General features: G+C 39.9%; 1 protein-coding gene across 1 annotated transcript in view; it reads right to left on the bottom strand.

Moving 5' to 3' along the window:
- The window catches only part of clmpb (CXADR like membrane protein b), an 86,987-nt gene extending 62,179 nt beyond the window's left edge, over window positions 1–24,808 (bottom strand). The window contains exon 1 of the mRNA XM_058388105.1: window positions 24,381–24,808. Coding sequence (XP_058244088.1) covers window positions 24,381–24,411 — 31 coding nt within the window. The 5' untranslated portion in view covers window positions 24,412–24,808. The remainder of the gene's footprint in view (window positions 1–24,380) is intronic.
- Between the last annotated feature and the right edge of the window lie 2,804 nt (window positions 24,809–27,612).

The raw sequence follows: 27,612 nt of genomic DNA, 5'->3' as shown, positions 1-27,612 counted from the left end.
GAAGGGAAGAAACAGCCAAAGGGAAACATAGAAGTACGGCTTCAAAGAGTGTGTGTGGTTTCCCTGTCAGCCGATAGACGGCTGGGAAGAAACACAGTGATTCGGCGTCTGTGTTGTGCAATATGGAAATGAACAGAGAGTCATGGAGAAAGGGAGAGGTCTGAGAAGGAAGTATCACTTCCACTGAGAACGTGAAACTCTGCTCTTTCTTTAGCACATATTACTACTGTGTTCAGTGGATAGTTTCCACATTAATACATCTTCCGTTTGTTTCTAACACCTTGTAAAACTTACTTTCACAAGTACTTGCTACTGACAAAAAAAGCTGCACACTATTTAACATCTCATTTCACACTCCAGTTCAAAATGATCTCAATATCAACAAGAAAAACAAATTTACTACGAAACAAATTCCTCTCTAAACGAATACAGACGGAAAAAAATGACCTTTACAGGACAATAAAGCCTGAAATAAGGAAAGGTAAGAGTAAGGAAGCAGGCCAGACATTAGTGATTACCGGGAACAGCATTTCACCTGGGCATTGCAGCATCCTCACACTCTCAAACAGATCTGATCTGCAGCCAGAGAGACAGAGAGATGGAGCAATCTTTATATTGTGTTACAAAACTGGTATATTTATTTGCAGGACTTTTTATTTTATTCATAATCACTTTCTCCTGGTTTTTACACCATACTTTATATACCACTGAGCCACTGTGTGTGTATCTATCTATCTATCTATCTATCTATCTATCTATCTATCTATCTATCTATCTATCTATCTATTCATTTATTTATAATTTTTTTTTATTTCTCACGTCTATATATTACAATAAATGATAGAGTATCACCCTGATCCTTCTCTACCACTTAGTATGAGATTTTGAATTAAACTAGTACTCCAGTACCTGTGTATTAATAATAAAAAAAATGAAATATATTAGTTTTGGTTTTTTTTTCTTCTTAGTTATAACTTTTTTGCTTGTTGGAAAAAGGCAAAAAAATAAAAAATAAAATAAGAAATAAATCAATTTTAGAGTGAAAAAGAAGGATTAAATATAGGACAAAAGCAAATATTTCCTTTTCTTCATAATGTAGCTGTGTGTTAAAGCGAAGGCATGAGCTGCTCTTACTCAGGCAGCAAGTCCTCCAAAGCTACACCCTCCATTTAGAGGGAAATTTAATGTTGTGGAACGTCCAGAAATTCATATCGCTTCCATTATATCAATGATAAACAGTCATTCCTTTACTAGTCTCTTTTTTTTCCCTCTCTCTCTCTATTAAAGTTAATAATACCGAAAAACTGCAGAAACGGAAATTCCTCTGTCCTGAACACTTTCACATGTCAAACATCTTAAAGCTTAACACAAAATCTAACAAGTAAAACTTTAGTCTCCTTTCACAAATGCTAAAGAAACACACAGAGAAAACGTGACCATTTCAACACAAGTTTCTGAGTAAGGTATAGAATTACTATAGAAATGATGGTATATTAGAAAGAGTGCTTTAATATAAACCTGTGAATTGATTTGTAGCTGGAACTTAATAATATTCTGCTTCTTCTGAACAATATGCTCTTTTTTTCTGATTACTTTGTATTATTACTTCTTCATTTCTTTTTCTTTTTTTTAGTTATTTATATGCACAAGCTAGGGTTTCATTTCACTGCAAGCTGTGTATTGTACTAAAGTCTTACATAGACTAGTTATATAAGTTTGCTATAAACTGCTGATGTCATATTTTGGGGACGTGGAAGCTTAGTGGGTAACAGCCACTGGCCGAACAGCCACTGCTGGGCCCCTGAGCCAGGCCCTTAACCCTCAATTGAGCTAAGTTGCTCTGGATAAGGGCTTCTGCTAAATGTACATCTGTATATGTTTACATATAGACTGTATACTGCTGGGTGCTATTTTGTTCATTGTATAGTATTGTTTTTTGTGAACAGGTTAATTGTACACTTCAGTTCCTAGTTCTGTGTTGTCTTTTGTAGCTGTGTGTCTTTACGTAGTATTTATGAGTCCCGGAGGAACGTTGTTTCATTTCACTGTGTACTGCTTCAGCTATACAGTGGAACCTTGGCATATAAATGCGCTCCCTTACGAATTTTTGCTTAAGAATGAAAATTTGTCAAAAAATTTGCATTAGTATACGTAGCATTTTCGGCAAGTGAACAAATCAAACCAAACTGATCGCCAGCTAAGTTGTGCATACGTCTGGGAGCCGCTCAAAAACGTTTGCGTCAACCGAAGCGAGTTTACGAATATTACAAAAAATGTTTCAGTCAGCAAAAGCTGTTTGGAAAGAGTCAACCCACGATATCGACATTGCCTTTAGCATGCTTTCAAAAGCTAGGTGATTTTTCGGGTGTTTTATTGTTGACAGATTGGTGGCGTGAATGCTCTGTTATATTTTTAGCCCAAGCTTGGTGGCATGACATCCTGTGAGGACCCTTGACATGGAATGCTTGGCTTGGGTCAGGTCTTTGTAAGCAGCCATACAGTTTACATACGCTTCGTATTGGTCATATTGGTCATATTGTTGCGTGGCTGGAACGGATTATCTGCATTTACATTATTTCTTATGGAAAGATTTGTTTCGCAATACAAATTTTCACCTTAAGAACTCGCCTCCAGAACCAATTAAATTTGCATACAGAGGTTCCGCTGTATATGGTCCAAATGACAATAAAAGTATTGAATTAAAAGTATTGACTTGAGTATTGAATCATATAGGTATCAGTGCTGTCTGACCAATCAGAATGGAGAATCATTCTGCTTCTCGTGGTTCATGTGATTATTTACACAAATCCTCCAAGGCCATATAGAACTGAAGGTTCAGTAGCGTATCATTTACATTTAGAGCTCATCCAGTATGCAGTGATCTTGTACTGCAGCTGCTTTCAGTTCCTCTCACTAACAGCAGGAACTCAGTGTGTGTGTGTGTGTGTGTGTGTGTGTGTGTAACAGTTTAACTGAGGCTCTCTGCACTGCGTAAGATACAGCAGTTTGCTGCACACTCCAACCTGCTGAGTCAAAAGACACTTTTTTTCGCTTAAAGTCTAGAAATCTTGATCGGTAACACGAAAACATGTAGAGAAACTCCTCTGCGAGATCCAAAAGTATTGGCACCCTTTATGAAAATGAGTACAAAAACAACATGTCTCTTTTAACATAAGGTTAACAATCGTTTGTATCTCTTTAGTTGGAAAATTCTTTGTTGTTCTCCATGATATCGGATGACAAAGTGATTTTAAATGTATGTCACCTTATAATAATACCTCAGGGGTACAGGGTATGAACAGGGACATACAACTAAGTGCATGAATGGCAATTTATTAATATTTCTAAAAGAAAGCAATTCTAATGAGATTGAATTATTGAATAATAAATCCCACTTATTTTCATGACAATTATTTAGAGTTCTCAGCGTTAGATTAGGTGAATAGGTATGACATGTGAGATCTTGCCTGTCTGACTTCACGTCTGAAAGACACAAGCTCTTACAGGATTAAAGGCAAGCCGATCCGACCCGGAAAAACTCCATATTTAAAGCGGAGAAAACAAACTGTTTTCATTAAAAATGCATTGGATTTCATCTAAACTCCAACTCACCTATAACAGCCTGTAGCCGAAAACATTTCAGACCAGATGTCTAAAAATGTAACAGATTAAAAATGAAAGAGAGCAGAGGATGGGCAGTTTGTTTCTGTTGCCTGATTGTGAGCCAGAAAAACTGATTCCACACATGCTATTGATTCCCGTACAGGAAGGGCTTTTTTTTGTATTATTATTTGGGAAAAAAATGTGGAGAAAAAAATGATGGAATCCAGATTGATCCGGACAGCTGAGGAATTTATTACAGCGAGGGAAAGGAAAGTGATATGAATTTATTTCTGTACTGCTCTGTGTGTGTGTATGTGTGTGTGTGTGTGTGTGTGTGTGTGTGTGTGTGTGTGTGTAAATGCATTAGAAACACAAACTGTGTAAGAGAGCCATGTTAGAAGCAGACGTAATAAAATAACTGATGTCCAGCTTGAATGGTTATTGATCTCAAGCTTATCTGATTATCTCACACGTTTCTTTCACAAGCAAAACTAAAGCAAGAAAAATGAGGAAGAAAAAAGGAGAACAGATGCAAAAAGAATTATAGACAGGTGCAGCCTGTCTTGCGAAGCAGCCTTTAGTCTGTTTAAATGAAACCTTTGTGTGTTTATGCTCTCAGTGTAATTCATTTACAATCATTCGGTTTTTATCTTCAGTATCCGCTTTATCCTGGTCAGGGCCAAGGGCATGTCCCAGGAACACTCGACCGTGATGCAGGAACGCAGCCTGGTATCCACTTTGACACATTCATTCACATTCAGGGCGATTTAATGAGCCATGTTATTGTGCGGTGGGAGGAGAGAAGAGAACCGGAGTAAAGCCACATGGATATGAGAAGAAGTTGTCTGTGTGACGCTCCACATAGACAACTTGAGGTCAGGATTGAACTAGGACCCTGGGGAGATGTGGTTATTGTCAGAATTCCGTTTGCAGGATCAAAATCAGTGTGAAATTGTTTCCTTTGCGATTTGGTTGCACAACATTTACTTATAGGTCATTTCTAAGTTGGAAAACGTTGTTAAGTAGAAACAGCAGAGTAGACAGAACACAAAGCTGGAAAGCTAAACATCCATCCATCTTCTATACCCGCTTTATTCCTAATTAGCGTCACGGGGATCTGCTGGAGCCTATCCCAGCACACATTGGGCGAAAGGCAGGGAGGAAAGCTAAACAAATTATAATAAATCATAATTATATAATTGATTCATTTAAAACATTTCTTTCTGTTATTTATTTTCTGGAAATGTGGTAGCTCAGTACTTATGGTGTTGGCTTAATGATCAGAAGGATGAGTTTAATCTCAGGTTCACCAGGTTGCTGCTGTTGGGCCCTTGAGCAAGGCCCTTAGCTCTAAAGTGCTCAGTACACTTCCTGCAATATGAATAATCCATAATACACAGTGTTCTTGGTTGTTGTGTCAATTTTGAGAGAATTTACAAAACCTCGAAGAACTGTCTTGGAGCTAGAGCACTTTGCTCCAGCACCTCAATCCAGATGGTTCGGTTCTCATCCCAGAGCGATGCTGTGTTTTCACCTGTACAAACAAATCCCAATCAGAAGAATAAACACACACACACACACACGGGTTCGATTCAAAGCCACTAAAATCTGCAACACTGTGCGACACATATCACAAACAGAGGGAGAAAACACAGTTCTGGATATGTCGACTAAAGCTGGAAAAAAACCCATGATAACATGTAGTGTTCACGAAACTAGTTATTTATATAATTGTTAATCAATTTATTTAGCACTACTTCAGTGTTGTCCATGCTCAGGCTATTTCTCAATGCCTAGGGTTTGTTTTTATCTTTTATTTCCACAGCAGGATTTCTTCCCATTTAAGACACTGCAGTAATGATGATGATGATGATGATGATGTTTTCATTCCTACGCCACATCCCACAGTAAGTGTTATTGCTTTTTCTAATCATGTGCAATTTAACATCAAAGCCAAGCAAACGAATCAAAAGAGTTCATTTTACCCATGAAAAGAGATTTGAAGTCTACAGATTATTTCTTCTTCCTCCGAACAGCACGGGTCGAATATATTCATAAGCTAACACAGGCTGGATCTCGACCGTCCCTTGATGTGCTCATAAGAGCCTTTGCAAATACACACTCTGACTTCCACTGCATACCAGAGAACAGAAACATTTTCACATTCAGTAGATATCCAAAAAACACCACACACACACACACACACACACACACACACACTGATACTGTACACACTCCTGCTGTCTGATGAAAACACAACCCGTTTTCTTTTTTCTCTACACAAGCACAAACTTGCACAAAGGACAAGGTTGGCTATGAATCAATCATTTCTCCTCCCTCTCAACTCTGCTCCTCTCTGCCACAGTAAACAGATTGATTGGCCCGGGTCTTGCTGACTCACACATTTGTTGCATTAAATAGGGAGGGGCACAATTTCCACACCAGCGCTCATGTCCCCATCCTTCATCCAGAACAAGGTTAATATATACACTCCTGCAGTGGACATGGTCAGGGTTCGGGGCAGAAAAACACAAAGCAAGACACTAAGGAAAGGCATGACGTCTCTGACGCACCAATGTCCTAGCGTCAACTATGGAACACTGAGCATCATCACCCACTGACTCACGTCTTCACTGAAATGGTGTCTGAAGACAAGAATGTTGGAAATATTAGGTCAAGTCTGTACTAAAGTATATGTAAAATATCAAATTCTCTAATTAATATATGCATTTGTTTATTACTATAGTAAACAATTTCCTCATTTCCTACTCCTGTACTAATTAATGTTGACTTTCTTACTACTACAATAAAGAATAAGTCACTGTCACTAATTAAATAAATGACTCCTAGTAAAAGTTTCCTATTAATGCATTTAATAGTATGTTTATTATCATAATATTAGGAACCAGTGTCTTAGAAATGTATTAAATACTCATTTTTCTTTTCTTGAATTTATAAAATTTACTTTTGGAATTTTTCTAATACTAAGTCATTTGTTAAATTTCTTGCTATGATACTAAACCATCTCACATTCCATCGTATGACTGCAACATATCAGACTTTGGTGTGAATATGTGATAGTTGGCAACCCTTACAGCAAGAGCAGTCCAGTTCTGAGACCCTATAAAAGCATAAATCTCCTGTAAACCTCATTTATTTTTACCCTTCTCACGAAACCGCACAATGGCACAAAAGAATCCCTGTAATGAGATTTTCTTATGACCAATCAGCTAGCAATATGGCAGACAATAGCAAGCTGATATGAACGATCTCTGAAATTACTTAGGACAAACTCCAGCCTGTGGAAAACCAAGTAAAGGCTCAGGCAGAAAAAAACCCCAGCATGTAGGCTTTGCGTTCCAGGATACACTTTCCACAAGCTGCATGCGTGCTTATGCATTTAAATGATAATGCGCTGCACGATAAATCAAAACGCTCGCCTGTTGGACAGGACACGTTAAACACTTTCTCTCCGGCTCCCTATTGCTGTGAGTGGAATCGATAGTGGGTGACAGAGTGTGGGGGAAAGGACTGGAAGGAGAAATGAAGAAAATACATATCTGAGGGGAGAAAAACAGGGGTAAAGAGTTAGCAGTGGTCAAGATTGAACTCCAACAGTTACTTCAAGTGCAAGGATGATGATGATGATGATGATGATGATGATATCTCATTGGCTGTGCTCAAGATAAGAATTTATCGGAACAGTGAAAGGCAATTTTCATGTCCACCATTTTGGTTTTCGCAAGATCTAATTTGTGCCATTGTGCTACTGAGGACTAAAATTTTTTCTAATAAATTGTGAAGTTTCACTGTAACATATAGATCTATCAGAGTTCCCCTCCTACCCCACCTTTGTTAAATGAATTTGGGGTGGTTGTAGCTCAAGTGGTTAAGGCTCTGGGTTATTGATCAAAATATTGGGGTTAAAGCCTCAGCACTGCTAAGCTGCTAACATGTGGGCCCTTCAACAAGGCCCCCAACCACCCCCTTCACCCCCAAAGCTCCAGGGGCGCTACATCATGTCTAACCCTGCTCTCTGACCCCAAACACCAAGGATGGGATATGTGAATTTCGCTGTGTAGTAATGTACATGTGACAAATAAAGGCTATGTAACTTTAACTAGTATAAGTAAATAATATAAGGCTACTCAATGCAGTGTACAGAGTATAAAACGTGTTAAAAGCTAGCAGAGGGCAAACCTGCATCTTTTCTGCGATATCTCAAGCACCGGGAAAAAAATCAAGCAGAAAATTCAAGATTGATTTCTCTTCGTTTCATCATATGCTGCTTTCGTGTTATCGACTTGCTTCATCAGTCTCCTCTAGTGTTGTTGGATCTTCTGAAACAGGCGGAAAATTAGCCCTCATTAGGCAGATGAAACTCTAAAGGACAGAAACGGCACACATGGACTCGTGCTGGACGCTCGATACACTTGATCGAGCAAAGAGAAAGAGGTCAGTGTGGATTGTCCTTGTCTTAAAAAACCCTGCTACGCTACTTTAAGGCTAGATCTGTATACATAGCTTTTCAAAGGGATCTGAATCTTTCCAATTGAAATCACACACACACTTTAAGTCACTTCACTCTTGTTCTGGCTTGACCATGACGGATACGCTCACAGCTGTAGCTAACAAAGGTGCTTTTTTTCAGTATCCCGTCACCATGCCCTCCAGGTGACCTGGAAAAGGAAACACTCCTGTCCGAGGCCTGCTCCTATCGTTGTACACAGCAGAGCGGAATTTTGGGTATTGATCCAGATCACGTAAACCGAGAAGTGGTATATATCATTGTCTGGGGCATTGAGGGCATCCGGGAGGAGACAAAGACAGAGACTAATAACTCTGAGCTTTTCAGTGTAACAAATGGATTTGTTCAGTTTTCCTACTGAGACAAACACTGACAGTGAAAAGGGTAAAGATTGAATTTTTTATGAATTAAAGCAAGGTATTTTATATTTTATCCTCTGTTAATGTTGGGGAACATCCGTGAAACAATGTACTTCCTGTTATCATTATAAACACCTATTTACTCACTCAGCAGCCTCTATTTTTCTTTTTAAACATATTAAGACAAAAAAAATGCAGCTTTTCAAGAAACCATAAAGTCTTCAAAGGTTTTCAGTGGCAAAAAAAGGTTCCAGGTTTATCTCTGTTTCAAAATGCTGATACTTGGAGACTTCTTCCATAAAAAACCTTAAATAATAATTTATAAAATATAAAACATATAAAAATTTATATTATTATTATTGTTATTATTATTATTATTATTATTATTATAATTATTAAATAAATAACATTTCACCATATCCACTTTAGACCAGGATGTGGTATATTTTTTAATATATATTACAATCCAAGCACATAATATTATAATAATATATTATATCTAGGTTTTGAATTTTCCTAGTAATTATGAAAAGGTTAAATTTTATTAAATAATTTGCAAAAATTTATTTTCATTTTTTTTAACTTATAAATAATAATAATAAAAGTTAAAATTATTGCTTAGAAATTGTTTACCATAGGCACACACTGTACAAACCGAGGCTATTCCAAATGTATTTGCATGTACAAATGTAGATGTATTGCTTTTAAGCACCACTTATAGAAAGACATTATTGGAAAACATTGTTTTGGATGATAAAAAATGTGAAAATAAAGTGTCTTCTAATAGAGATTCTCCTGAAATTCAGAATCGATCTGATTGAATGTATATAATTAGTGTGTATATATAGTGATTTGATTATTTTTGTTGATGTCATTCAGTAAAACTAAACACACGCCTATGATGAAACATATGATACACATATTCACCCCCCATACACACACCCAACGCACACAAGTCTTCTGACAGATCTCTGGATATGCTGTTCCGCCCATCATCCTTACCTGTGTGCCTGTAGTTAACGAGGCCCCTGCTTGCCCAGAATGCCAAGTTGTCCGTTCATTAGCTCGCAGACGAGAGCAGGAAGATAAGCCGCAGCATTCTGAGACAGGCAGCTCGGCTCTCTAATCCCTTCTGAGCAACTCTAAGCCTGTCGTTATCGGGAAGCTCGCTCTTTTTAATTGCGCCTGCCTTAAACGCATTAGCCTGCCACCCTCGTGTGCTTCTCGTCCTCGGGATGACACCGCTGCGAGCCGGCCGTCGGCATACGAGGTGCCGTAATTGATGTCCGTCTAATTTAATTGGGCCCGAGGACCTGTTTTATAGTCTCATCTCCGAACTTTGCTTGCAGTGTAAACAATCAACGTCGAAACATGAATTGTTCCCGCCTAGAAGGGATCAGAGTTACACAGCACTCGCTCTTCGTTACGCTCACATTCGGTTTGTTTATCAGACAAAAAAACAAGCATTCAGGGAGGCGAGAAAAATGTGAAATCGCTTTCCTGTACAAGGAGGCCTTTTTTTTTCTTCTGGGGTGTGAATGAGAGCTGTAGGTAAAGCCGCTCTCTGAAGCATGCCAAGGTCTGGCTGTGGCATGAATAAATAATAGACAGTGTGTAGTAAATACTCCGAGCTGAATCCAGCTTCCAATCCACTTTACTGGGTCAGATACTCGAGGATTGGAAAATACACAAGTCCATGGAAGGCAACTGAAATGTTAAATGATTTCAAATTGAATCTACGCTGTGAAGCTCAGAAAGTGTAGGAAATGAGATCTTGCCTTCGACAAGCCTCCAGGGCATTTCCATCACTTCAGGGTCAACAAGATACGATGATGGATGATTATGATGATGATGATGTTCATGACGATGATGATGAGTGTTTCGTCCTGGCCTGGGTCACCCTAGATCCAGAGACTATACCAGGAACACTGGGTGTCATGCGGGAACACACCCTGGAAATACCATCCCACTGGACACCATATTCACATTTAGTGCAATTCAGCACATGTCCACCTACTGACATATTTTCAGAAGGAATGGAAACCAGAGAACCTGGCGGAAACCCACATGAACAAGTGCAGAACATACAAAACTCTGAGCTCAGTAACTGTAGCTCTGGGTCAAAAACAGAGCTGCAAGGCTACAAGACTTCCTGCTCCACCACCTTCGGGCACAGCTGGTAACCATGAACAATCAACTCTCCTCACCTCACTGTCTCAGATCTACTAGCACTGCTTGACTGGTCCCACCATCTCTCAGGGTAAGAGTCAAGTCTCTTCTCTGTTCTGGCACCGAGGTGGTGGAATGAACTTCCTCTAGGTGTCCATACAGCCAAGTCACTGACTGTCACTATGGTAGGTACCGTGTTACCTCCATGCAACATGCAATGTAACTTATTTTAGCTTTGTTAAATAAAATGAGACACCTCTGTAATTGGTCAATGCTCTCTCAGTAGAGAGGAACTCCTACTAGTGAAGACGCATACATAATGACTTTCTATGTAATCTCGATTCATGTTCTATGCACGTGAGTCGAAGAGGGATTTGTCTGAATGTGTATTGTCTTGGCCCAAATCTTTAGAATATCTGGTCATTTTGAAAAATGGGAGGCTCCAGATCCAAATTTCCCAGGGTTATGCTGATATAATCCTCGAAGTACTGGAGTAGTTCATGTTCGTAAATGATACAGAAATTGTGTAACAAAAATAAGATAGTAATTTCAGTAAAATGAATCAAGCTGCAAATGACATTATGGCACTTATTACATACTGACTATAAGACACCTACTGTAGATCAGAGCTGTAATGAAAAGGAAGCCTTGCCTGATGAGCTTCATTCGATTAGCCAGAGGAGTGCAGCTGAATGAGGCTCAGTGAGCAGGCTCCTGCATGAAGCTAGCGTGGCTTGTGTGAGGACAAAAGTAGGCGTGGTCACGAACCTGCTCCACATGAGATTTGCAAAAAAAAAAGGGGGTGGGGGGCATTTTAAGGGTAATTATTGAATTTTTATATTTTAAATTTCCTAAATATTTAATTTTAATTTTTTTTAGAGATACAGTTCCCTACTTTTCAATTTGTTACTGCTGTTTATCACAATGACATCATTTCTGCAAGTTTTCATTATTAGAATTTTTATTACATTTTTTTTTCTTTATTTAGAATTTCTTTTAAAGCACTTTGAGCTGAATAGATGTATGAAAGTTGCTTCCAAATTTGCTTTAATAAATATTAAAAACAAAATGATGAATACTGATTAATAATTGTAATAAATGTACTATGTTAATAAATATTTTAATAATATTTATAGTAGTCTTATTAATAGTTTCATTGCTTCCCTGGTGGTACAGCGATCTCACCAGCATGGCCCTGGCTCGATTCCTGGGCAGGGAACCAACCCAGCCAGTGAGGGGTTAACTCTCAGTGCCATTCACAAGCCCGGATAAAATAATATAATGGGAGGGTTGCGTCAGGAAGAGCATCCGGTGCAAAACCTGTGCTAAAATCAAAACCAGTGTGGATCGGACAATTTGTGGTGATCGTGAACAGGGGGAAGTTAAGGACAAACAACAATTATTGGCAGTAATACTAGCATCTCTCTGCTCGGCCCTGTACGCTAAAGCCTCTTTAGCACATAGCTTTGATCAGGAATGTCAGGAAAGCATCAATAACCTGCTCCATCACTAACCTACTCCTTTTTCACTGCCCCATTCCCCCCATAGCCTGGCAGCAGCGTAGCTTTACTGCCTCTGAGACTAGGCTCATGTTATACTGGTAATGGAAGGCACAAATATTTAACACATGAACAGTAAACGTCAGATGAAATAACAATGATCCTTGGCAGTGAGAATGCTCCTGGGATCTTTAGAGTACGCTGAAATATTTGAAATAATTCACTCTTTAATTATTCTGAAAGCGACATTTTGCAGATGTAGCACATTTCTTCTATTTCAACCCCAGGAGCATTGCCAGCAAATCATGCCAAGCGTGGACTCTGGAAATCTCTCCCCTCTTTTCAAAATGACAGTCAGAGAGAAATTACGTGTCCTGATCTAATTTCATGTGCCGTGTTTCTGAAATACGGGATTACGTTAAGCATGGCATGCTAATCATTTCTTATTAGAACAGAGCCTAAGCAGTTCTGGCTTTAAATCTGAACGTACCATTAAGTTGTGAATATGTAAAACAGCAAAACATATTTTTCTAGTCAGCAGGCTTTGTAGAGAAGTTTCCAGGTTGGTTTACGGAGATAACGCTAACAAGATCTACTGCGAGGCTACTGCGGAACAAAACAGGGATGTGCTTATCGCTAAAGCAAATAAATCTGCAGCTTTACAACACAGAGTTTGTCTCCCAGGACTTGAGGCTGGAGCATTTGTGTTTCAGTCATGCATGACAACAACAGAAAAGAGCTCAAGCCTTTTTTTTTTTTTTTTTGAGACACACCAGCCATATCAGGAGCTTACACATTTCTGCTCCCACATTGTTTTTTCTCTTTTTTCTTTACAAAAAGACACAAACATATATGTATATTGAAAGCAGTGACATGGATGATACATTAAACCGCAAAAAATGCATATCTGCATGGTGGCATAAAGTCTCGATCTTAACAACTTGTTAAGAAAAAACAACAGAAAAAAACCGTGAGGCACCATCTGTTGTGGGACTGTTTCCAGAGAGCAGAGAAGGGGAAAAATTAGAGGAAGGTGAAAGAGAGAAGCGGTTGTCATTAGAGCATTGCTCACGGTACTATGATGGCTAAAGCACCTGACTGAGAGCCGTAATCTTCTAAGCAAACAAACTTCTTCCAGCGAGAGTGTGTGGAGGCCGGCAGGTTTAAAGGTTGAAGCACTGTGTTAAGCCGGTGTGCTGCAGATCGGTGTAATCAGCCGTGTTAGCGGCGTTAATTGAAGGCAGGCTGGCAATCGATCAGCGATGCTCGAAAACTATTTTTTAGACTCTTGTGTGCAAAAAAAAAACATGCATCACTGGAGTTGATAATTAAGCCACTTGTCGGTGGGGCGAGTTGCCTTTAAATGCTTAGCGTGAGCAATGTGGCAGTTAGCAAAGATTTTAGTGTCAGTATCCTTAATTTAGCAAACAGTGATCAAAACATATAAAAAATATTCTAAAATTTGGTTGTTGTGAAGGTGTTTATTATTTTTATTATTATTATTATTATTGTTTTATTTATTTTATTTATTTTATTTATTTTTATATTTTTATATTTATTTATTTATTTATTTTAACAGCAGTAAACAGTATATCTGGCTTTAAATTTACATTTCTTTTATTTGGCAGATGCTCTTATCCAAAGCGATGTACAAAAGTGCTTTGAAGTCTCTGTCAATGAATACATTAACACTGGTTCAATAAGTCACAGACTTAGTATACCATCAGTCTAAAAACTGTGTTGGAAAGATTTTTTTAAATACATACCACAATACATAAAAGAAATCGGGAAAATAAGAAGTAGGTCTTCATCCGTTGTTTGAAGACAGTCAGTGACTCTGCTGTACGGACATCTAGGGGGACATCTAAGTTTATTCCACCACCTTGGTTCCAGAACAGAGAATAGCCTAGAGGTAAACCTACCTCTTACCCAGCAAAGCAAATCACAGGTTTCTATCGTTCTAATAGGATATTTTTTCTGTATTAACATCTAATTCACATGGATTTGTATGTTACATCACTAATAATGCATAGATACATTACATAGGGTATGCAGTGCAGAGAAACATTTATTTAGCATTTCTAGGAGTCTCCAGTGTCAATGCTTAGAAACACTCACCACAGCAATGCTCTGTATTTTTTGCCTTTGTCCATCAGTAGAGAAATAAAAGAGAGATTAGTGAGGGAATGACTGCTGCTTAAACCCAGAGAACAAGGGACTAAGGGACTTGCTTCGCATTGCTCCATGGCATTAATTAATTATTACATCATTAAATTATATATGCATTCTATAATAATTCAGGAATTTTTATTGCGGAAGGGATTCAAAGGCTTTCGGACAAGCTGTAATTGAAATATAGTCAACATCTAGATGATAAGAGTAACTCTGCTTCTCGTCAGGCCACAGCTCACTTCCATACCACCCTGTTGCTGATTATTTTCTTCTAATGACACACCCTTTATACACAAGTCTTTCATTCCTTACATAATTATCAGTTTTAAAAACTGTTCTGAGTGCTGAATGCTAACTGGTCTGAGTGTAGCATGTGGTCTTAGCATGGCAACATCAGTTTTTAGGAAGAAAGACAGGGGATCGAAGCCAGCAGAGGAGAGAATGATTAAAAGGCAGAAAGCAGACAGAAAAAGACATTGGCGTATTTCTCTCTCTGAAATGAGGAGCTTTGTAGCCCAAAGCAATGCAAACAGTCCAACATGCAGGGTAAAACACACCCGGTGGAGTGTCCTGCAAGTGGAGTTAATAGCCTGTTGCAGATGGAAAGGTGCAGCAGGTGTCTAAGTGGACCGATACGGAACATTTCCCTCCTGTTTAGGGTGGAATTGGGACAGGCAGCTGGAGCAGAATTCAACTCATTTCCAATTGGATTTGTAGACAAAACAGCTTTACAGAAATCTATACTGATCAACAAGCCATTGATGACCTGAGGGAGGAACCCTGAGAGGAACCAGACTCTAAAGAGAACATGACCTCATCATTTCACACAGACCACACCTCCTTTACTGTGACTGAGGCATAGAGGCCATGCCTCATATTCCTGAAATGAAAGAAAAACCATACCTACTTCACTGTGACTCTGGAACACAGGCCACACCTCCTTTACTGTGACTGAGGCACAGAGGCCATGCGTCATTTTCCTGAAATTAAAGAAAAGCCATACCTACTTCACTGTGACTCTGGAACAAAGGCCACACCCCCTTTACTGTGACTGAGGCACAGAGGCCATGCCTCATTCACCTCAAATGAAAGAAAGGCCACACCTACTTTTCTGTGACTCTGAAACAAAGGCCATACCCCCTTTACTGTGACTGAGGCACAGAGGCCATGCCTCATTCACCTCAAATGAAAGAAAGGCCACACCTACTTTTCTGTGACTCTGAAACAAAGGCCACACCCCCTTTACTGTGACTGAGGCACAGAGGCCATGCCTCATTCACCTCAAATGAAAGAAAGGCCACACCTACTTTTCTGTGACTCTGAAACAAAGGCCATACCCCCTTTACTGTGACTGAGGCACAGAGGCCATGCCTCATTCACCTCAAATGAAAGAAAGGCCACACCTACTTTACTAGAAATAAAGCAGAAAGGTCACACCTCTTTCAGTGACTGAGACACAAAGGACACTGCAAATCTAAGTGGACCAATACAGATCATTTACCTCCTGTTTGAAGCAGAAAGAAAAACAACAACAAGAAAAGGCAGACATCTGGAGCAGAATTCATCACATTTCCAATTGGACTTGAGTGATGGACAAAACAGCTTTACAGAAATCTATACTGATCGACAAACCAGTGATGTCATGACGGAGGAGCCATGAGAGGAACCAGAGAAATCGGCCTTGTCTGGGTGATATATACTCTGAGTATATTGTGAATCAAGAGTCCTGGAATGAGCTCAGGGCAATCGTTATGATTCTAGCAGTGACTCCAGAGTATCCAAGTGAGATTCTTGGAGAGTTCACAACATAAAACTGTTTGTGAGCATGAGATCTTTAGGCTATCCAAGTCACAAGTTTCAGAAATGATATTCAACCTGCCTATTGGTCTATTGGTAATCAATTCAGCATGTTCGGGGCTAATTATTCGATCTGTAGATCCTGGACAAAACAAACACTCATTCAGGTTTGCTCTGATTAATCCCAGACGTTCTGATGTAAAAAGAAACGCAGTGTGTTCGATGTCTGAATCCCGAAGCACAACGAGTATTGTTGTTTTATCTAGCTTCGAGTCACTCACCTAGGAAATCGACGAATGACCACAACTGAAACATCTGTTTCTGATTATGGAGTTCCTTGCATATGAGAAATGTGAGAATGCGTCCTGGTGAATGTGCAACAGAAATGTCCTCAGTGTGAATTCAGAGAGTGATGATGTCTCCACTCTGAAAGAGCTTTATGCTGTACCTGAGCGAAACCCTGCTGAATAAAGAGGCTACTGAGTGAGCGATGTGCTCCGAGTCACCCTCAGTAAGGACGCCTGCTGCAAGAAGGTGCGATTACGGTGATAATCCATCATCTAGTGACAGATTGCACTGAGAGGTGCATGGTAAAGCAGAACTTCTCATCAGACATTGCAGCATTCTGTAAGCCCTCACGCACTACTCTCTCTCTCTCTCTCTCTCTCTCTCTAAGCCAGCCATGAAAATGAAATCTCAGGTTATTCCTGCAGGATTTTCTAATGTGTCCAATTGAAATCTGAAAAGCTACTAATGTAGCCCTGTAGCTAGTCTTTGATTCAATGACCTGCCAAAAAATAATTAGCATAAACGCATGCAATGGGATAAACCACAATAGAGGCTCTGTTCCAGAAACTGCAAGGTTAAAAACTAACTGAGCTTTCATCATTATTTCAAATATAAAGTACTTTTCTGATGCTCAGTGAAATACTTTACCGCGCCCACATATGCTCCGCGGTCCACCAGTTGAACATCCCTGTTGAAATCTATCCATGAACTGCAAAGAACAATTTGTTCTTTGCATTTCATTGTTAAACCACCAGCAGTGTCTTATTTCCTCATCATCCCTTTCCAGTCTATTTATTCTCTTTTATTTCCATTCTGTGCAAGTAGATCACTGCACCTTCTCAGAGAACCCTTTCTGATTCCCAAACAGGGAGTGTAGATCAAAGCTTCTTGGGCTGTAAATAGACAAGAACGCCAGCCTCCTCCCCATTTCCCTGTCTGCCAGTTTCTAACCCGACACTGGCTTGCTAACAAGTCAGCATGCTCCCTGGGGCACACAGCACCGGGGGTGTATCTGTCCTCGATGCGTGAGCAACAATCAAATCTATGAAAAATACTTATACTGAAGGAGCCAAAAATTCACTAAGATGCAGCTGGAGTGAAAGAGACTATAATGACAGACCCTGTTATATTTTTTAAGAACTATGATAATACTTATGGAAGACTGTACATTATGACATATGTAATTAGATAATAACAAAATAAATAAATGGTTTAAATACCATATATAGTGCAGGCTTATACAAAGGCCACACCTCCTTCACTGGGACTGTGGCACAAAGGCCACACCTCCTTCACTGGGACAATTACACATGCCACACCTTCTTCACTGGGACTGTGGCACAAAGGCCACACCTCCTTCACTGGGACAATTACACATGCCACACCTTCTTCACTGGGACTGTGACACAAGGGCCACACCTCCTTCACTGAAACTGTGGCACAAAGGCCACACCCCCTTCAGCAGAAATAAAAGAATGGCCAGAGCTCTTTTACTGGGTTTGAGGCACAGAGGCCATGCCCTGTTCGCTGGAAATGAAAGAAAGGCCACACCTACTTTACTGGGACTGAGGAACAATGGCTACACCTCCTTCACTGGTAAAGAAAGATAGGCCACAACTCCTTTACTGGGACTGAGGCACATAGACCTCATCTTATTCATTGGGTTTGAGGAACAAAAGCCACACCCCGTTTGCAGGAAATGAAAGAAAGGCCACATCTCCTTTCAGTGTAACTGTGGCCCTAAAACCACACCTTATTCATTAGAAATGCAAGAAACTGGAACTGAGGCAAAAAGGACACATTTTCACTGGAAATAAAGCACAAAAGACACACCTCAGTGGAAATGAAAGAAAGGGCATGCCTACTTTATTGAGACTGAAGTACATAAGCCACACCCCCTTCAGTAGTCCCCCCACACACCTACACACACACACGAGAAGTCAATTCTGTAAATCTCCTGTGCTTTCATACACAGCATCAGTGCTCTCAAGGATAGACACACTTACTCAAAAAACACATTCCTAAAGATACAAGAGATCCTCTTTCATCCAAAAAGCTTACCCAGTCAACTGGAATAAGAGGTGTTAGCATAGCCGCGTAAACATCCTGCTACCTGGCCTCTTACCAGCATTCATTTGTTATTAGCAACATTAGCAGTTTGATGCGAAATATTACCACGAGGCACTAGAATAGAGGCTTTCTCTATCGGTATTCAACATGTTTCACTTATTTGTGCTTGATCACTGGCTGGAATATCTCATGATAAACCCAGACTGTGATTAGCCTGCCGTTGATGCACGCCACATTTGGTCATTGTTTGCCTTTGTATAAATCTCAGCACTTCTGTGAAGACCCTCATCAAAGTGTTTATACTCTCTGAAAGCTTCGGGCAGCGTGTTAGAGATTTCCAGGAACCAGACTCTATTAAGAAGAAAAAAAAGACTCAGCAATTGTTTTTGCCCCATTGACTTTCATGGTTATTTACCATGGCAAATAATGCAGAATTCCACTTTGCTTTTGAACGCAGATGGGCATAACAGAGGCGATTACCTAACCCTGCAGGGTCTGGCAATCACGGATGCTGCTTTATAAAACTGGAAATGTGTGTTTCACCAGGGGTGGAGTGGAGCGTTCCATGCATGAACAAAAACTTCTGAAAGAAAGCTAGGTTCAGAGCTACGTTGAGTGACACATCTGCTCGGAGTTAGCGCAAACATGAACCATTCACAAGCATCTGCCAGAGGTTAACCGTGAAGGAAAATGGGCAGTTCCTGTTCGTCAGCTACAGAGTAATCTGGGAGTAATTTAGCCAGCTGGGTCTAAAAACGCCTCAGATTTATAGCTTTGAATGCAACTCAAAAGCTGCCTCTAGTTTACTTTGGATCCCTTTGGCATTTCTTAGTCATTCACAGCACACTATATTCATTTTCCACTGTACACAACAAAGGATTCGGGTTCTTGGTGCTAATAATAAGGACTAATTTTAGTCAAGGGATAATTACACTTTATTAAGCTTTATTTAATGGCTAAAATAAACATGGAGGAATACATTATGGAATAAATACTTGCCTTTAAATGTCTATATAGCTGAAACATACTCCATATACTTGAACGCTCTTCATTCTGACATCATAGATCTCTGGTTTTGTAAATACACTCGTACTACATCTTCTCACTGCTGACATTTTCCCTTAATAGAGATACACAACATGGTGAAAACATATGTATTATTGAAACCTCTCCAATGGAATATTCTCCATCGCTATGAAACCACATCCGTGCCAAATGATTATTTCCAAATACTGATTTTAACATTGTATCCTAGCTGTGTCACAGAAATCTGCTATATTTTTAAACACGGTGGATTTCAGCATAGCATTTAAAGTCCTTGTCAGTGTAAATCAACGATTCAGGACGACATACAGCTCGGTTCTACCGAAAAAGAAGAATAAAAGCACAGCACCTGGTTAATTAGAGCTTCACACAACCTGCCCATCACAACAATACCAGTCACAAAGAGACTGTCTGTCAGTGAGAGTGACTGATACAAAGTGTTCTTCCTGTCGCAGTGCTGAGATGTAGAAAAAGATGAGATTTATCAGTCATATCAGTAACCTTGCTGATGTTCAGTCTGTCAGGACACCTACGCCGCGTATCCGCTTGCAAATCTACATGCTATACATTTCAGTGGAAAGTTGTGTTTGTGTGGTGTTCGATGAAGGACAAAATGGTACAAATGGGATAGAATGGTTTAAAGCTGCCCTGTCTTTCCAATATACAGTATAAATACAATGAATTTGTACCCTAATTCACAATATTCACAATATGTACATCAATACAATACCATGTGCCATATTATATTATTGCCTTATTATTGCCTTATTATTATGGCCTTTTTTGTATTTTTGTATACAGAGAATATTTCATTTATATTCATTTCTCTTGTGTAATCTGAAGCAGTCTCTGGAAATGGTAGCTTATCTTATTTTATCTTATTTGTCTTATCTTGTATACGCTGTTACACAAACTTCCAAAAACCAAGCACTACAGAACCACCAATATCAGATTTTAGCCTCATCCAAAAGGCTTACAAACAAAGACTGGACATTAATAATGAGTTATTTATGGACAGTCAGACATTTTTAGCCTTCCGGATTCCCATTGTGTCTGTGCATGATGGTTACAGCGCAGTGAAACTCGGCTACAAAAGTTCAACGGAGCTGAACATGTTGGGTTTAGCCAGTCAAGTGAAGGCTTCATGAAAAAGCAAGCCTTCTGATAACCAAATCGAAGCAGACGTCATAGAAATAGCCAAAGATGCCGAGGGGTTGAGAGTTTGAATCCCAGGTCCACCAAACTGCACTGCTGGGCCCCTGAGCAATGCCCTTAATGCCCAGTTGTATAAAATGAAATAAATTGTAAGTCACTCTGGATAAAGGTAAATGTAAATTAGCAGCAAGAAACCATGAAGCAGGATGCAGTCTGTGCAGCGTAGAGAAACACTGAATCCTAGACTCACAATGCCTGTGTTTGCTCGATCCCAACACGGACCTCATGGAAAACCTCAGGAATGTCAGAGCCGCTTTGCAGCCAGATGTGGAAGCCAACTTAGGACAGCACGTATAGAGAAAAAAACGTGAGTATGTACATGTACGAGATATGAAGGTACATTTCAACAGGTATGTACGCCTTGAATTTCTACATAGGACACGGGATTATGTAATATACCACATGCCCTATAAATGGGTGGATAGATAGACCTTGTCTTTGTCCTTGCGCAGTATGACACAACCTACACAATAAAAGTAATATCAGAACATTCGATGTGTCCCATCTCAAATGTCTTGATTAAACGTGAATGACAGATCGCCCTTTGAATATCTATGTGTACGTCTCTGCATATCCCAGTGATTCAGGGACAAAAGCATCAGGATGTCACTTCATAACCTCTGGGTGCGCAATGTCCTGTCATCTCTGGGTTTCTGAGATCTGCTTTCTGCCGCAGGATATCGGCTAAATATAGCGCAGAACCCGAATCTGCATTTCTTCAACCGGTTTGTAGCTGTGCGCCGATACGAGATCCAGCCGTCATCCTCCATCAAACAACACTAGTAGTGTTGTACTGCTAGTCCCAAGTCTATCAGTTTCCACAGGCGTACATGTACATATGTGCATAAGTTCATTACCACTCACTTCTCTAGGACTGAAGAGCTGGTGTGACCTTTTGGCCACAAAAAAAAAGCGTTTCATTACTGGTCCATTACAGTGCTGAGAAGTGAATTACAATCTGCTAGACAGTCATTTAGCGTTGCTCACTCGCAGTCAGGCATCCTCTCTGAAAGGACGAGACTCTCATTCATCATCACGTTCAGATTTGCTAGGAATTCATCACTGCACTCTGGTATAGATTAGCAAAAAATCTACTTTTCATCCACCTTTCCTCATTTTCTCCTTGATTCATGATTCATGAACTGTACTAAATTAAAGCCATTGAATGAATGACATTTTAATCAAATAATTTAGAAATGGCAGAAATCAGCACCACAAATTTGATTCATTACATAGGAGAATACTTTATTCTTAATTGTCTTCCCAGATTTTTACACTATATTGCTATTACACTAGTATTGGGTACACCCCTCCAAATCATTGAATTCAGGTGTTGTTTTTCAGGGGTTGATCTCGGCCCCCTTAGTTCCAGTGCAAGGAACTCTTAATGCTTCAGCTTCATACCAAGACATTTTGGACAATTTCATGCTCCCAACTTTGTGGGAACAGTTTGGGGATGACCCCTTCCTGTTCCAACATGACTGCAGACCAGTGCACAAAGCAAGGTCCATAAAGACATGGATGAGAGAGTTTGGTGTGGAGGAACTTGACTGGCCTGCACAGAGTCCTCACCTCAACCTGATAGAACATCTTTGGGATGAATTAGAGTGGAGACTGTGAGCCAGACCTTCTTGTCCAAGATCCTCACAAATTCACTTTTAGAGGAATGGTATAAAACACACACCTAAACTTTGTGGAAAGACTTCCCAGAAGAGTTGAAGCTATTATAGCTGCAAAGGGCAGGCCAACTCCATATCACATTCATGTGCATGTAAAGCAGATGTCCCAAAACTTTTGGTAATATAGTGTATTTCAGTGTATCTTCTTTCACTCACTCACTCACTCAGTTCAGTAAGTTCAGAACAGGAAACAAGATTTTTACAGCACTGCTTTAAAAACACAGCACAATACAGTAAACTGAAGCTGGGTTCTGTATCTCAGAACACAGGTTTAATAATATGTACTGAAAAAGGGGCACTAAAATGTACTACGGCACTAACTTGTAAACTAAACCTTTTCTATGTACCTATAAAGTGTGTCTTTCACTTGGAAATGTGGATACCTTTCAATGATTTGCAATACATAATTGGACATCTGTGGAAAGGCTTTAAAGGTACTAATGCATAAGATGCATAATAAACGGACAAAAGGTGTATGCTCAAGGTATCTGCCCATATTTTGCCACATCAATACATAAATTGTTGTAAAAATATTTCCACAATACATGCTTAGAAACAGGTAGTAGACTGTATTTAGACTATATTTTATAGTCTTGATTGTGGGCTGGAGCATTGTTTATTTTTCTTTTACTTTGCCTTGTGAATAAAGAAAAAATACTTTTAACTCTACACTTTATGAATTAAAGTATCAAAGGGTGATGCTATGAGGTGGCACATGCTTTAAACCTTAAGTAATTATCTTTCCATGGGAAAGTGCAGATGGTGTAGTTTTTAATCAGTCTTTAAACTAAATCGGTCCAATTCTGTCCAAATGTGGACCTTAAATTATTATTCAAGGTAAGATTAAGTCTATGTTTGTGCTCCCGAGTGCCCTAACGGAACTGGCACGCGTGCATTTCCTGTCCCGCAACAACTTCACACATCAACACCCCTCCTTACTCTGTTCTCAAGGTGCGCGCGCTGAACCGGTGATACATATATCTCTACACCTGAAACATCGCTGAGGACACAAAATAAACCAACCCTGTTTTTTTAATGATCATCCTGCCACAGCTCTGTGATTGTGTGTGTGTGTGTGTGTGTGTGTGTTTGCGGGAGGTGTTCCAGGAGGTGTTTGACCTTCGCGCGCCGCAGAGAACGCGCGAGGAATTTTAATAGAGTGCGTGTCATAAATCGCGGGGACATGAGAGCAGTTTGAGCCACTCCTTCACTGGGCCTTCAGAGGCACGAGCCACACTACTGAGGGGGACAAAGTTTGCTGCAGTAAATTTCAGAACTGCAATACAGCAATCCCATACATACAGACCAAGCCACGTGTTAGAACAAAACATTAAATACCCTACAGCACGCGTTAAAACCCCTGATACGAACTGAGGCGCGAGACGCACTGTGTCGCACACTTTCCTCTGCAACGCCCTGCGTGTTCTCTGAATCCCGGCTCCGCATCTCACTTTATGTCGCACAGAGAGCTCGAGCTGCCTGGGTCACTCTACTGATGCACAAATGCAGAAACCAGGAGCTGGACGACGCGTGCTGTCTTTGTTTCCGGCGAAAACAAAAGACACTAAATATTAAAACTCATGCTCAGGGCTTCGGCACACAAACGCATCTGGAGTTGATTTCTAAATGAGACGCCCTGCATGCGTGTGTGTGTGTGTGTGTGTGTGGTGGGGAAGAGTCACACTTCAGTAACTGCACTATCCAAATAAATGTCCACTTGTGAATTTCAGATGCACCACAAGACAGGAAACAAACGAAAAATAAAAATCGACCTGTGCATCACTTCAGAAAGTCAGTGCTGAGAGTAAAATGCCACAGTACGTGCCATCAGATCCAGCACTTGGCGAACCGAACAGACTCTGTGCAGTGAAAGAAATCTCTTTGTCCCACACAGATTACACACTCCAGACGAATTCACTTTCTGAAAATGCATTTTGGGGGGGAAAAATTTACTCACCAAGGAACAAAGACTGGAATGTGGCAGACATCGCGGCACAGGACGGATGTGACAGAAGTCCTTTAGGGTTGGAAACAAAGCACTTCAATGCGCTACAGCGCGCCAGATCTCCCGCACAATTAAGCAACACTATTTCGGATAAGGGAATGCACACACAAAAAATGTAGCTAGGACCCGCGCGCCAAGGACAGTGTATCTAAGATATTGTGAAAGACGAATCCATCTCCCTCCTCCTCCTCCTCTTCTTATTTTCCTCCCGCCTTTAAGGAACCAAGCCGCGTCCCCGGGACGCTTCCATACGTCCTGCTCGATAGAATCGAAAAGCCTCTTTCAAGCTCTCGGGTTCCCTCGTAACACGTTTTGTCCTTTCGTCCGAGTGCGCGAGCTGATGCTTTGGACTGGAGCGTGCGGCTGCGGATGCTGGCGGAGGATGGAGACCTCTAGAGTCCGAAGCTCTCGCGCACGCTTTCGGGACAACTAGGGACACGATTGACGAATAGCACGCGCGCCGACTGCGGACTGGCACCGTTTTAACCGGGAAGGGCGCAAAAGAGTGGCACGTTTTCTACGCGCTCTGCGTCACGATACGGTTTTTGTCACAGCATGCATGCTACTGATTAAGAAGAAACACCCTTTGTGCTCGTTTTCAAACAGTCAGCACTGCAACACTATGTGCACAAAAAATGCCAATATGTTTCAGTGGCTTTGAAGAAGAAAAAGAGGAAGAAACACAACATTAATCACAGGTTCCCAAGCCGCTCCTGGAGAATGGCTTTGCTTTTTTCCTGCTTGTTAAGCTAATTAACAACTACTCCTGAGTCAGGTGTTTTATGAAGTAAGTGTTAGAGCAGGAGAAACACTAAAATTTGCAGGAAACTGCAGCTAAATGAACATAAAACTGAAGTTATTGTAATTTTTTAATACACAGTTATTATAATTAACCCACATTACATGTTGTATTACACACTTACTGTATATTATTATTTTAATGTCAATTTAAGTTACAATATATTTATATAAAAGTCATATAAAAACACACCACAATGGATTTTCCATGTCTCCATCACTATGAACACTATCATATTTTTACACTTGACAATCACCTCCATATTTGGGTCTTTACCAAACTACTGACACAAAATTGGAAGCATTAAATTGTATATACTGTCTTTACAGCATTAAGATTTCTCTTCACCAGAGCTAAGAGGCACAAACCTTTTCTAGTGTGACAATGCATCTGTGAAGACATGGCTTGCCAAAGAGCTTCACAGAGCCCTGATATCAGCCCAACTCCACATCATCTGGAACGCAAACTTCACACCAGGCCATCTTGTTTGACATCAGCGCTCATACTCTTGAGCTCTTGTAGCTGAATAAACACAAATCCCAGAGCAAGGTTCCAAAATCTAGTAGAAGCTTTCCCAGAAGAGTGGAATTTATTATAACAGCAAGAGTGTTCCCAACTTTATATTAATGCTGAAGGTTTTGGAATCAAGAGTCCACATATTTTTGACCATAAAAATATTGAACCAGTGGGTTGGTATCATAAGTCGGTATTGTGTCACTCTCTAGTCTTTGGAGTAACAAAATAACTGCTGTGTTTAAGCATTCCAATTAATCGTGAACACTTCCACCATCTGAATTTGCTCGTGTCTTATTGCATTACAGTGATGAATTGCTTACAACAGATTCCTTCATTAATTTTCAGAAGCCATCCTGGGATCCGGAAGCCATCATGGGAACACTGGGAGCAAGCCAGGAATACATCCTGCATTGGACGGCAGAGCACCAATCCACCTACCGGCATGTTTTTGAGAATTGGGAGGAAACCGGAGACGCCACAATAACAGTGAACGATTAACACTGATTCCAGCACAAAGCCAATTTTGGTAGAATGTATATGAAGCATTATTTTATTTTTTAAATGGAATATGCTAATTACCATAGTCTCAGTCTTAACTGGTATTTCAAAGAAATTATGTTGGAACTTTCCAATTATCTCAAGCAAAACTCTCTTGGGTTCTGTACTCTTTTAAAAAGTTGGCTTAAAACAGACTAAACCATTTGACTCACTCCCACTGGGACACATAGCTGCAAAAAATCAATACCAAATCCTGAACTAGTACAAAAACTTCCCCAAATCACATTCTACATGCTTTCCTTCAAAAGAAGGTATGCCGAGCATGTCTGGGTCTTAATAAAGAGACTGAGCAGATGTTCCTAAACTAGGGTTTTGTTTACAACAGCTGTATACAAATGTTTGAAGACAGATGCTTTTGTTTGTCGTGCTTACACAAACACACCGGTTTCATAAAATCTAGTTTTACTCAAAGTATATATTACATAATGAGGAAGTGTGAAATAAAAGTATAATAAATGGTGTTTATACTATGACATCAATGCTTCAAAATATTTCATTCAGTCATCTTTAGCAACCTCTCATCAGTGTCGTGATGGATCTGGAAAGTATCCTCGGAACACTGGACGTGAGGCAGGAATACACTTTGGATCGGATGCTGGTTCTTCATAGGACACCATACACACTCATTCACACACTCATCCACAACTAGACCTAGACACCAGTCTATTATGTTTCTGAAAGGTCTGAGGAAAGCAGAGACACTACATGCTGCACAATATCCTTTAAAATATGCTACAAATAATATACTGAATGACTGACCTACTTTTTTTATATTCCCTGAGTGAATTTTTACATTGTTTACACTAAAAGCAACCTTATTATGTCTGCTTTGAATAAATGAATCTTCCACTGTCTCAACAGTGTTTATATGTTGTTTCTAAATTGTTACTGGATTTATTTGTAATCACAACTCATCTTAAATTTGAAGATCATCGAGGCTTGGATGATACAGAATAACGTCGTAACATCTAATGTCAGAAAATAGCCTCACATAAAGCTAGTTAGCTGAGGTCAGAGAAGAACCAATAAAGCTAGCTAATGTGTCAGAATACAAATTTACAATACAAATTACGAATACAAATTAATAGATCAGCTAACAAATATCTGAGAGCAGCTTAGTAGACTCGCAAAAGCTAGCTATCTATTGTCAAAGTGTAACCATAAATAAAGCAATGTCAGAGAAAAGCTTAACAAAAGCTAGACTCGCTAAAGCTAGTGAGATAATGCCAAAGTGGAGCCTTAACTAAAGCTAGCTAATGTTAGGGAACATCCTAAAACAAAGCTAGCTAGCTAATGTCAGGAACAGTTTCA

Source organism: Hemibagrus wyckioides, linkage group LG04 (genome assembly GCF_019097595.1).
Source record: "Hemibagrus wyckioides isolate EC202008001 linkage group LG04, SWU_Hwy_1.0, whole genome shotgun sequence".
Taxonomy (NCBI): Eukaryota; Metazoa; Chordata; class Actinopteri; order Siluriformes; family Bagridae; genus Hemibagrus; species Hemibagrus wyckioides.
This window is presented reverse-complemented; position numbering and strand designations above follow the sequence as displayed.